General features: G+C 55.1%; 1 protein-coding gene across 2 annotated transcripts in view; it reads right to left on the minus strand.

The window, feature by feature from the left end:
- PAX7 (paired box 7) overlaps positions 1-12921 on the minus strand; it is a 92283-nt gene that overhangs the window by 31230 nt on the left and 48132 nt on the right. For both annotated transcript variants that reach the window (XM_054579612.1, XM_054579611.1), the window contains exons 5-7: positions 8973-9172; positions 4887-5052; positions 3517-3719 (exon numbers count right to left, since the gene is read on the minus strand). In XM_054579612.1, coding sequence (XP_054435587.1) covers positions 3517-3719; positions 4887-5052; positions 8973-9172 — 569 coding nt within the window. The remainder of the gene's footprint in view (positions 1-3516; positions 3720-4886; positions 5053-8972; positions 9173-12921) is intronic.

Genomic DNA, 12921 nt, shown 5'->3' on the forward strand with positions numbered 1-12921 from the left:
AGGCTCTGGAGATGAGGGCTGAGTCCTGGCTCTGTCCCTTAGCAGATGAGAACACCGGAGACACTCAAGAGCAAGCCTGAGTCTCAGAAAGTTAGCTGTCCTTGTCAACATCGGCAGGAAGGAAAGTGTACTGTTTTATGATGTTTATTGTCTGTCTGCCCTACCATACTGCCAGCTCCGCATGGGCAGGGGTCTTCACCCGTGATGTTCTCTGGCTGATGCCTAGACCAGGGCGGGGCACGTAGCAGGCACCCACAGTGATTTGTTATGTTCGAGTCAGTGCTGAGGCACAGAGCTGAGATGCATGAATGGCTTTTTGGTGAAATTCTGCAGGGCAGCCTCTCTGCGGAGTCCCTGAGGCTCACAGCACCCCTGCCCAGGCTGGGTCTGAGACAAAGAGGGGGTCAACCCCTGAGAGGGGGCTCACCTTCCCCAGGCAGCAGCAAGCCAGCCAGTGTGGCAAGCAGGTGCTCAGCAGGGCCCCCAACTTTATCCCCCAACATAATCCCTTTGGGCGAAGGCTACTTGGGCAGCGGTGGCAGGGACCCGCGATTCTGGGTAAGGGGCAATGTGCCCGCCTGCAGCCCTGGTGGAAACCCCGCCCCATACGGGGCCGTCCTCCCCCTCTCGCCCAGGTGAGCTCCTCCCTCTGGGGAGACGGGATATGGAAAGTGGATCAACCTTGGTGGAAAGCCCCCACCGCTCCCTGGACCACAGGGATGTGCTGAGGCCAGCTCAGACGGAGGAGGGCGCATTCCACGTATCGGGGCTCGGAAATGCGAGGAGCTTCTCTACAAGATCCAAACGCCCCCTTGGCTGCCCCCTTCCTTCAGGAAGTGTTTGCAGCTTAACCCTGGAGGGTCACACGCTCAGAAGCACACATGGCCTGGCCCTGTGTCCGCCCTGCACACAGCCCCCTCTCCCCTCTCAGCAGCTGTTCACCTCCTGGTCCCCTCTGCCCCTGTCAGACCCTCCATCAGTCTTCACACCTTCGGTGGGAACCTCTGGGCGAGTGAGTGTCCGAAGTCTGCCCCATCCATCATGGCCTCGCGGCCTCTCCGCCCTGAGCAGTGGGGAGGAAGCTGCTGAGGGTCGGGCTGGAGCTGGCTGCTCGCATCGGTGGGCCTGGTTCTCTTCCATGCCCCTCCCTCGCTGAGATTCAGCTCTCGGTCCAAACAGTGCATGGAACATCCCCACTCTTCAATCCATTGCTGAAGAAGACTACAGAAGCCAGGGGCCCCTGGTTTGCTCATCTCTCCTCTGCTCTGTGACAAAGCGCTGCTTTGGGGATAAACTTCAGCTCATGTTCAGAGCAGTGGGCTGGGAAGGGCAGTGGTCAGGGAGCCAGGTGCCCTGACCCTGGCCCTGGCCTGGACCATGTGTCCTGGGCCCTCCATCTGTACAGTGAGACTGCTGGCCACACAGTCCCAATGTCCCTCTTCAGATTTCCAAGTGATGCTTCTCTTGCTTGCTTTGTATTACGAGGCCAGGCCAGGACCACGTTTTTGGGTGTGGACACGTCGGGTGTCTGCAGCATCCTCCCCCAGCCAGCTCTGGGGTCCTGTTGTGTCCACCTCCTGGCTCTGGAAGGTTAGCTGGGCCCGTGAGTCCTCGGCACTAATGAGATGAAAGTCATGGCCTCAAATCCCAAAGAGGCTCCATTGGGTTCCACTGAGAAAACTTTCTGGTCTGCAGGCTGCATCGCCCCCCGTAATGTGGGCCTCAAGGGGACTTGGTGCATCACTGATAGGGACTCAGCATTCAGCCGCAATGTTTACCCTGCACTCAGCTCTGCATGGACCTGGGCTAAGGGCTTTACACAGATCATCTCACTCCGTCTTCAGTGACCTCTGAGGTAGGTGCTATATCATCCCCATTTCATGGGTGAGAAAATCAAGGCACAGAGAGGAGAAGTAAATGATGGAACTAAAATGCAATTAGCCCTCATCTACACACACTAATGCAGGCAAACAGGAACGAACCAGTAACATGCAGAAAATTAACATTCTTGGAAATGTTTTCGGCCAGGGAGGAGGTGGCAATTTTTTTCTGTAAAGGCCAGATAGTAAATATTTTAGGTTTTGCAGGCCTTCTGGTCTCTTTTGAAACTACTGAACTCTGCTGTTTAGCACAAAAGCAGCCATAAATGCATAAATGAATGAACGTGGCTGTGTGCTAATAAAACTTTATTTATAAAATCAGGTAGCTGGATGGAAATGGTCAAGGTGGGGAGGTGAGGGTTGTAGCTGACTTCCTCTTTGTCCCCTTTTTATTTCAGGTATCAGGTTTCCGTACTAATTATATTGTCTTGGTAATGGTGGGGGATGGGATGGGAAAGAGACTAATGTTTACTTGGCCACTATTTTGTGTCGGGCTCTGTGCTAGGTGGTTTGACCTATCAGCACGTGAGTGCAAAGAACATCTTTCCCAGTAGGTTAGTGACACTCTTTGTTTAATCACTCTTTTGTTTAATGGGGGATAAACTGAGGCTCAAGGATGCTACCTTCCCTCACACCTGAGCAGCAGAGCTGGGATTAAAGCCCCCTCCAAGCCTTCCCCTTTCTACCACCTGTTCAGGTGAGCCTGCATCATGCGTATCCTCACCACAGATGAGAGGGAGGTGTCTCAGAAGGTGGGAGGCAGGGTAAAACCTCCCCCTTGTGGCTACCTGAGAGCCTGCTGTTGCTACCAAAATGAACTCACCAGTTCCTCAAATTCACTAGAGATTCCAGCATCACCAAGTCCTGTTCCCCAAACCCACTGTTAACCACCATGAAAACGAGCACTGTCTTCCCTGCTTCATTTAAAGTAGGAGGCCCCAGGACTTCTAACAGCACCACCAGACAATGAGTGACTTAACCAGCAACCAATCACACGTGAGTACACAAAGTTCCAAGACCCAATGAGAGTAGAGTTTTCCCTGTAGAACTCAGCCACAATTCTCTCCACCAATAGGACATAGTCCTGCCTTTCATGCATTGGTCACTCCTGGTGAAAGGTGGGAGGTGGAACACAGAATGGAATCCAGAGAGGACTCCTTGTTCTAGAACAAGGCCCCAGCCACCGGGTCAGCATCCTACAGGAAATGGTGCAAAGGTCCCACCAACGCACGCTCTGACAATGCCTGACTTTTATGGACTAAACAGCCACGAGGCGGGTGGTAGACCAGTTTCACGAGCTTGGGGTGGTTGTCAGGCCAGGAGCAAGTCTATGACATATCTGTTTGTTCCTAGGTGACAAGGAGTATTGCAACTTGTTATGAAAACACTTTCTCTGCATCTGCCACTGAAGCACCCAGACCTGCAGCTTGAGAAGATAAACCCAAGGCAAAGAATCACAAAATATTGAGAAGCGACGGTATTCAAACTCTCCCAAGGGACCCAGCAGCCAGTGGCTTTGTGGAGACCAGTGACTTCTTCCCCAAGGAGAGTCAACCAGGGTCACCTAGAGCCCTTGAGGCCTGGGCTGGTGGGTGTCTGGCAATGGCACCTTGGGCAGAGGGGCGAGGCCACCTACCTGAGGGGACAGGCCATTGCTGACGGGGTTCATGTGGTTGGAGGGCGCCGCTGGGTTCATGAAGCTGTCGGAGTAGCTGGAGAAGCTGTGGCGGGCTCCGTAGGCAGAGCTGGTGTCTGCGGCTGCTGCAGCCGCAGCCAGCCCCCCCTGGTGCATGGTGGACGGCGGGAGAGGCTGGGGCCGGTGCACGGTGCTGCCCCCGTCTGCGGAGAGACCCAGGAGAGGGCCTGAGCAAGTGACTCACCTTGGAAGGGGGTCCTCTCAGGGCAGGGAAAGAACCTCCTGTTTGAAACGCAAGCTATGGGACTCCTTCTCCCAGGCCCTATCTAATGGAGGTAACGGACCATTACCTCCGTTATGATACTTGTACCTCTTTCAAGTACCTCTTGATACTTGAAATAGGATGAGCTGGCTTCTGGGCAGGACATTAGGGACTGGCCAAGTCTGGAGTGACTGCCAACTAACATTCCAGACCACCTCTAGGCAACCGCGCACCGGCCCTGCTGCTCAGTGCTTGGCACGCATTGGTACCTAGAAAATTATCTGGAATGAAGTCAGACCTTTTTGGGGACTCAGTCTATCCACGCCTGTCCCAATAGCATTTTGTGAGCATCAACTGTTTGCCTGGTGCTTTTACAAGTACTAAGGGTATGAAGCAAGACTATGGTTCCCATTTTATAGATGAAGACACTGAGACTCGGTGGCATTGGGGCACTTGTATGACAGGACAAGCTAGTGAGTGGTGTGGCCAGGGTCTGAACTGCTGTCTCAGTTCCTAGCTGCTCGGCTGCTATTCCGCTCCATTAGGGCCCCTCCACAGCCTTCCAGAGGATGGGACCATCATCCTCGGCAAAGGCTTAACTTCTCATTGAGAGTCCCAGAGAAGGTCCCCTGATTCGCTCCTCGGCCTCCAGAGCTCCAGGCTGTCTGGCGGCCCTTTGAGAGGCAGCCACCAGGGCTTCGTGTGCTGGGGTGGGGGGAGGGGGGTACGATTGGAGACAGGATCCAAGGAGGGAGGGGGGCGCCTTTCTCCTCCCCCAAGGCTTGCCAACTCTTCTGCATTTGAATCAGACCCCGGAAATTCATGCGACTTCCCAGTTTGAGCAGCTCTGTTGTAACCGTGGACATGGCCGTGACCTTGCTAATCCTCACCTGGATGCTCTGCAGCCTGCTGGCAAGAGCCAGTGAGGTCAAGGGCAGGACCTCACCGTTTTTTTCTTAACAGTCTGTCCACATGGAAACAGACAAAGGGTCATAAATACACAACGCTTACCATTCCTTCTTTGTTCAGGAAGGAAGGGCTGGGCGGGCCAAGGGGAAGGGGACAGAAGGGCACGGCCAAGATGCCAGGACGGGGCTTGAGCACTCACCTTGGGAAAGGGTGGTGGTGGGGTAGGTGGAGTCCGGCAGCTGGTAGGGGGGCAGCGTGGGCATGCCGGTGGGAGGGAAGCCCCCTGGCAGAAGGTGGTTGAACGCTGCCAGCTGGTTGGCTCCTGCCTGCTTACGCCAACGGGCGCGGCGGTTGCTGAACCAGACCTGGGGGGTCGAGAGTGGAGAACGGGGCCCTCAGCCTGGTCCTGGCGGAGAGCTGAGACTCCGCTAGGACCAGTGCCCCCAGCCATTGCCCCCGTCCGGCCAGGATCCTCCCCCACGGGCGGACATCCCCTCCTTCACGCTGCTGGGGACGGTTTGCAGAGCGCCTTCGCAGACACAGTCCCTTTCTGTTCTCACGACTGCCTGGTGCAAAGCTTATTATCATGAACCCCCTTCCACAGACAGGCAAACTGCCACCCAGGGAGGGCGGGTGACGTGCCCATGTGACAGGCTGTGTGACACTGGGTACAGTGCTCTTTCTTTGGCAGCTTCTCTTGCCCCGAGGGATGTCAACAGGTGACTGTTGTTCTCACACACGCTCAGCTCAACTCCCGCCTCCTCCAGGAAGCCCCCAAGGAGGAAGCCACACGTCCGGAACCCAGCTGAACGAGACCTGCCTGCCAGGCTCAGATGTGAATCTGAGAATCACAGGCTCAGGGTTCTTGGCATTGGGACACAATGGATTGGTTTACCTCCACCGAGGATGTGTGCAAGGCTGGGGCCAGCCTCCAGCTGTTTAAAAATGGAGATTCCTCCTGAGAAAGGTGCTGGGCCCCAGGCATGTGTCCTCCTGCCCGACATCCCTCTTCCCGCCCCTCACGGCGGCTGGGGCTTTCTGCAGGCTGAGACGGGGTGTCTCCACCAGACAGCAGGGGTGCCATGTAACACCCTGCAGGCTTCCCAGGCGGGGCTGGAGGGGAGCCAGGGGGAGGGAACACACTTGAATTACGCTCCCCACCTGACACGTTTACCGAATGACTTGTTTATTTGAGTATCAGCTTCATGACAGCAGAGATGTATGTCTACTGAATCCCCGCTGCCTAGACCAGTCTCTGGTACACAGTAGGTGCTCAATTAATGAGTGCCAGATGAATGACCCTGGAGTTCCAAGAGTGGCCAGAATTGGAACCACCAAGAACAGGTGGAGTTTTAATAACAATGACCCGCCCTGCCACAGTTACGGCACTTCTGTGTGCCGGCCACTTTCTAAGAGAGAGAGAGAGAGAGAGAGAGTTTCCATGCTATCATTTAATCATCAGATCCTATTCTTGTCATCTCCATTTGGCAGATGAGGAAACTGACAGCTAAGGGAGTGATTGATGGAGCTGGAATTCACCCCTGAGCATCTGCCTCTGAGGCCGCTCTGAGCCACTCCACTGTCCCACCCATCTCCCGGGGCCACTGAGAAAGGTGGCATAGAAACTGACTGCCAGGAGGGAGGGGGGCTGGGTGAAAAAGGCGAAGGGATCAAGAAGTACAAATTGACTGCTGCAAAAGAGTCACAGGGATGTGAAGTTCAGCATAGGAAAGAGAGCCAGTAATACTGTAATAATTATGTATGGAGCCAGGTGGGTATTGGAAATATTGGGGAAATACTTTGTAAGGCATAAGACTGTCTAACCACTATGCTGTGCACCTAAAGCTAATACAAAATAATACTGAATGTAAACTGTAACTGAAAAATCAAGTTTAAGTTTTAAAAATGGCATAAGATTGCAAAATCCCTGTACCAGAGACTTAGAGTCAGAGGCCAAGACTTCAAAAGTATAGACGCATAAACCCTAAGCAGTGCTTGGGGGCTTCGAGGTCCCTGCCACACTGTCCACAGCAGAAACCCTCTCTCCAGGGTCCCTGATACACCGAATGCTGCCCTGTTGCTTGAATGCTTCTGATAACAGGGATCTCATCATCTCACGAGGCAGACTTGATGGTCAATAAAGATCTTAGAACTTAAAGGGGGCTTAGTGACCATTTAGTTGGATTCCTTTATTTATAGATGAAAAATTAAGTCGCAGGAAAGGAAAATGACCTGTTAAAGGTGACGCAGCCAATCAGAGGCAGGAACCCATGGGAACCGAGACCCGTGGCTCCCAGTCCTGTGCCCTCGTTTCTGCAGACCTTTGTATGGGACTTGGGACATTTCCCTATTGGCCCTGTTCTGCCCTTGGGAGCTCTCAGACCAGCCACGTTCTCCAAGTCGCCTCTTCTGCAGGCCAACTGTTCTGTCATTCCCATCTCCGTTTTCTTGGTTACCCTTTATTCATTCTTTTTCAGAAATCAGCATTTATTGCCGCTCCCTCTGCAGGGAAAGCTCTCAGGCTAAGGGGGGAAGACCCAGCCCTGCCCTGGAGGAGCCAGACTCTGAGGGGGAGACCCGGCCCCCCCGGGGGGGGAGCCCAGAGTCTGAGGGGGGCATGAGCATGTGGAAGATGTCTGCCCTGGCCCCCTCCCTGTGGGTTTATCTGGGCCCTAGCTATTGCCCCTCATCCCAGCCCCCTTCCCTCCTTGGACCTTGAGTGACACCTGTTTCTGGGTCCCCTGGGCCAATAAAAGCACTGTCCTGACAGCCAGGAAATTTTACAAGGAGCAGGCAGGCTTCAAGGTGGTGGGAAGCAGCCGCGGCCCCCAGACGTGGGAATGAGAAAGCACCCAGGAATGCGCCCAGGAGAACAGCTGCAGCAGGATCAGAGCGGGGAGGGAGGCCCAGCGGGGCAGGCTCGGGTGTCACCCCCGGAGAGGCGGGGAGGGATTGAGATGAGCTGGCTGCTGCCGCCTGCCCCCTGCTCCTGGGGGTCTCCCTCAAAGGCAGCCAAGGGCCCCCCACTCTGGGAGTGGGGGTGGGGAGGGTGGAGGGAGGTACATTTGTTCCTGGAGTGGTTAAATGTTGCTTTGCTTCTAGAACTTTCTCTATTGCTTTCAAATTCCAGGCTCTGAGTCAACTTCTTTTTCTGAATGGAAAGAACTGGCGCTTTGGTGCCCACCAGGCCTGCATTATAGGCCCGGCTCAGCCCCTGCTCAGCTCTGCGCCTCTGGGCATGTCGTTGCTCTAAGGCCCAGCTTCTGCACCTGCGGCTGGGGGCGTGACACACTGACTCTGACCAGGGGGTCAGAGGTCCCACCAGGTCATGCACAAGCCCTCTGTGGGGTACAAGGTGGGTACCCCACAAAGGCCGGTTAACCTCAGATGGAAGTGTCCCCAGTGAGCAGTCTTGGGCGGCCCCTCTAACTGCCTCCCTCTGTCAGGGAGAAGACAGGCCAGGAACGGGTTCCCACTAGAGCCATTTATCATGACCTTCCTCCTCCACCACTCAGCCTGGTCCTTCCCAGCCGGTCCCCGAGACTCTTTCTGCACTCAGAGAGGACTGTGGTCCCCGGAATGTGAGAGCTCAGCCTGGGGAGGGGAGGCAAGTCCCGCCCCCTACTGGGGACCTGGAAAGCAGGCAGGCTCTGCCCTGTCTCTCCTGCTGGTTGGGGACCGCACACTTGAGGGAGTGTGTGTGTGTGGGCGGGGGTGTTCAAGGTCTGGCCACTCTCCCTCTGATGCTTCTAACCCACCAGGAATGTGCCTGCCCACTCTGCTTGCATGCTTCCCATGACAGGAAACTCATTACCCATGTTAGGAAGTTAAACCTGTTCACAAATTTTCCTCTGAACTACTTCTACCCCTCATCAGGCATGTGGAGATTTTTATGCCTCCTGAGCCCTCTCTTCCTGGCCAAGCTACTGCCCTCCCTCCCTTCCTTCTTTCCTTCCTTCCCTTGACCTTTTCTTCTCTTCCTCTCCGTGTCTCTCTCCATTCCCCCTTTTCTCTTTTTTTGAGTACTTGTTGCCTGGAGAGATGAACACTACCCAGCAGGCCTCGGTGCAGCGCCTGGCTTCCCTCGGGCTGTCTACCGCGCCATCAATCAGGCAGCGGTTGTTACCCACTTACTCTGCCTCAATTGCTGGTGGCATTACTTGTCTACGCAGTCCTCAGACCACCTGCTGCCGAGCTCTCCGGAGGCCCAGGGAACCCTCAGACCCTGGCCAATTCCAGCCCCTGGATGATGCCCGCAGTGCCAACACCTGAGGTGCCTCCTCACCTGGACACGCGCCTCAGTCAGCTTGGTCCGCTGCGCCAGCTCCTCGCGGGTGTAGATGTCCGGGTAGTGCGTCCTCTCGAAGGCCTTCTCCAGCTCCTCCAGCTGCTCGGCCGTGAATGTGGTCCGACTGCGGCGCTGCTTGCGCTTCAGAGGCAGGTCTGGTTCCGACTCCACGTCTGAGCCCTCGTCCAGCCGGTTCCCTACAGCCAGGCGAGAGGGAGGAGGGCGGGGGGCAGGTTAGATGGAGGTATGGAGGGGTGCTCCGCGCCCACCTTCAGGTCCGTTACTGCACTGAGGATCAGATCCTGGGGGAGCCCAGGGCACTGCTTATCAGAGGGAAGAGTGGGAAGCACCCTCCATGCCCAGCTCCAAGGGGCTGGCTAACTACTTTATGGAACAATCACTCCTTAAAGAAAAAACAATCCCCTACAGTTGGGCACTTGGGTTATTTCCACTGAAACAGGAGGATGTCTGAGACTTTGGAGTTGGGGTGTGGTTTCAAGATAAAAAAGCATTTGTCAAAATTTCTAGAATTATATTCTCCAAAAAAAGAATTTTATGGTATGTTAACTGTACTTCAATAGTGCTGAGTGTAAGAAAAATGCTGGGTGCAAACCAGCGCGTGAAGGCCGGTCCCACTCTTGGAAAAAGCGGGGACGACACGGTACGAAACACTACAGTGAAAAGATGAACAAACGTTAACCTCAGGGTGACGGAACTTTTGTTTTCTTCTTTACCCTCATTTATAGTTTAGTATTTTTTTAAATGATGACCGTTTAACCAATGACACCGCTATATTTTGGGAAAAGGTTGCAAAAATGAAGGAAGGGAGAGAAGAAGGGAGAGGGAGCAATGTAACAGTGTCCTGTGCCCGCCCCTGTTCTCATTCAGGTTGGTTACAGGAATCTGTCGAGGCCCCTCCCACAAGGGACAACCTCCCTGCCCTTGGTAACCAAATACAGCCTCCGAGTCTCGTGGAGATGAAAGGAAAGGCATTCCAGGTAGGGGGGAGGGCATATGCAAAGTCCCGGCTGCCCAAGTGCAGGATGGGTCATGTTATCACGGGGCTGCATCCACTGCTGGGAGCTCATCCAGTCAGAGGCAATGCCCCTCTACCTGAGTCCCCTTTCTTCCCTCCTGCTGCCTGGACCATTGGACAGTCATACCTGATTTTTAGTGGTCACTGCCAGGCTGTCACTGATTGTGACAACAAGGGAACCAAAGGCAAAGGAGCCCTCCCTTCATCGTTGCCGGCCTCATCCTTAAAGGCGGAGACTGGAGTGGAATCCAGCCCCCTCGCCCACTGCCCAGCAGCCTGGCACTCAGAGGAGGCCATGGTGGGCACAGCTGGCATCCTGGGCGCCTTCCCCAGCACGTCTGGGGCTCGGCGCCAAAGACAACTAATCGCGGGGATTCATTTCCTGAAACTCACAGCCTCACCTCAGTTTTCTGACAGTGATGAGGAGAAGGAGCCCTCGGGGCCTCAGAAGGAGGCCATAGGGAGAGGCAGGCAGGAGTGGGGGTGGGCACAGCCTGTTGATGGTGAGCGGGGCGCCCGGCTCCCTCCTCCAGTGAGGACCCCTGAGCCCAGACAGGCGCTGAGGGAGACAGGGATCGGGGATGCCAGGGGCAAAACCTATGGGCAGAAACTGCTCAGACCGGGGAGGAGACACGCCCTGCCCTGGGACATACCCCAGTCTGATTAAGTCTCAGTTCTGTCCAGAGCAATGCTGTGCACTAGGCCGTTCAGAGATGATGGACGTGTTCCGGACCTGCATGGCTCTGCGTGGTAGTACCAGCCCTACGCAGCAAGGAACCCTGGAGACATGCCTAGTGCAACTGAACTGAATTGTTTATGTTATTTCACTTTAATTCAAATTTACATAGCCACATGTGGCTGGTAGCTACTCCACAGGACAGCACAAATTTAACACTGTTGTTCTCTCTTAACAAGGAGGGAACCAGCCCCAAGCTCAGAGCTTTCTGAGCACAGTAGCCCCTAGGCAGAATTAACAACATTGTTTTCATGGTTCCCATCTACTTATAGGACATGATACTCGTTTTCCATTTACAAGAGCATTAGTTTCCTTGAATTCCGTTTGCGAAGGTGCTTTCACATGCAGTAAAATATTAAGGAAATACTAGAACAGGTGATCGGGCTGGAACCAAAAGCATGAATGTAGTTAGCAACAGACAAGCTGCAGGATAAATTCAGGGCGCTGGCCTCGGCCTGCGCCCACGCAGGCCCTACATGCATCCAATGCTCTTCTCCCGCAAATTACGTGCAGCTTTCTGGAATCATCACGGAGTACTGAGTCTACTTCCTTCTCGCCTCCCTGTTCCTCCCACCCCTTATTCAGCACAGATCTGGGGAGTCTGTGGGCCCAAAGAGACGCCCAGCCCAAAACCCAGACTGGGGATGGCAAAGCAGAGCCCAAAGGCCTCTAATGTTTGAAAGGATCCTCTAGGATGTTGGCAGTTGCCCTAACAACCCGCTGATGCTAAGTGGGGAGAGCAAGGCTCTGTCCCACTAGCCAGAGATGGAAAGAGATCTCAAGAGAACTGGACTGTGTCCCTTCAGGCCTCTGAAAAAGATCTCTCGCTTCCTCACTGGTCCAGCTGGCGAAGAGATCCATCTAGGTCAGTCAGTGCCAGCCTCACAATAGGTCTGGGCTATTGGCTCTTTTACAAAGAGGGAAAACAAGGCTCAGAGAGGTTCAGTAACCTGATGGAGGCCACACAGCCAGCAAGCCCACGCTCATTCCTGGAGCAGGAAGGGGAGGAAAGACAGACTGGAAGGAAGTCTAGGGCCCTCTGGGCAGCTCTGGTCTTGTCAAGAGTCCTGGCCTGGGAGGCTGGACCCCTGGATTCTGGGCTTGGTCTTTCCCTTGCTGTGTGGCCTCGGACAAGTGGCTTCCCTTCTCTGGGCCTCGGTTTTCCCAGTTGTAAAAATGAAGATAAAGGTACATGCCCACATGCCTCAATGGATTGCCTTGAAAGTGAAATGAAATGAAACAAAAGCTGTAGGAGTAATTTGGAACCTGTCAAGGGTGCATGAGGGAGGAGGAGGATGATGATGGCAGGAAGGGTGCGAGGGGAGGGTTTGGGACCAAAGCAATGTGACCGAGGGGGGCTCGCTCACAAAGAACCCGATGCCACCGCAGCCCCTTGGCTTCAGCCTCCCCATCATGCTCTCCAGCCCCCTCCGGAAGCCCTTAGTCCCAGAGTTAAATTCATCAGCAGGATTAGGCGGACTTGGCTGCAGAGAAGCTCTGGTGGCTGGAGCTGAGTCTGCCATGCGCGAAAGCCTGGACAGCTGGCACAGGGAGGGGGCCTGTGGGGAGGGTGGACATGGGAGCGCATTCATTAAACAGAGGCTGGTGGAGGGGCAGTGGGGGGCAGCCTCCTGGCCAGCTGCATTCCTGCCCTCCTGCTCTCAGGCAGCTGTAAGAAGCCGGCCCGCGGGACAGAGCTGGTGCTGGTGTGGAGATAGCCCCTCGAGAGGGGGATGTGGGGAGGGAGCCTCTCTGGGCTCCTGGATGCTCTGTCTGCTCAGGGATGTGGGGAGTCCAGTACACAGCGAGGAAGAAACCCAGTCCCACCGGGGGCCCTCCCAACCCTATGGGGAAAAGCCAGCCTCCGTCTTAGGAAGCTCCCAGTCTGGTGGAAGAGGTATCACCGCCTGATTTGGGAGGTGCCCAGGCTGATGAAGGAAACATGACTTCCAGATGAATTGGGGCCAGGGCAGGTGTAGGACGTGTGACTTGAGAGAGCCGCGGACCAAGGAACTGGAGAGGGGACAGAAGGCCTCCGGTTTGTCAAAGTTTAAGGGTGGGCAGGAATGAGGTCTGTTCAGGGCAGAGTCCAACCCAGCCAGTTCGCTGAAGTGCACAGCATGGTGCTGGGGCAGCTCTCACGGCCACTCCCCCGCCTCTGCCCCTCCTCCGAA

Source organism: Pteronotus mesoamericanus, unplaced genomic scaffold (genome assembly GCF_021234165.1).
Source record: "Pteronotus mesoamericanus isolate MK-2021 breed Mesoamerican mustached bat unplaced genomic scaffold, CSHL_Meso_final contig_557, whole genome shotgun sequence".
NCBI classification, from domain to species: domain Eukaryota; kingdom Metazoa; phylum Chordata; class Mammalia; order Chiroptera; family Mormoopidae; genus Pteronotus; species Pteronotus mesoamericanus.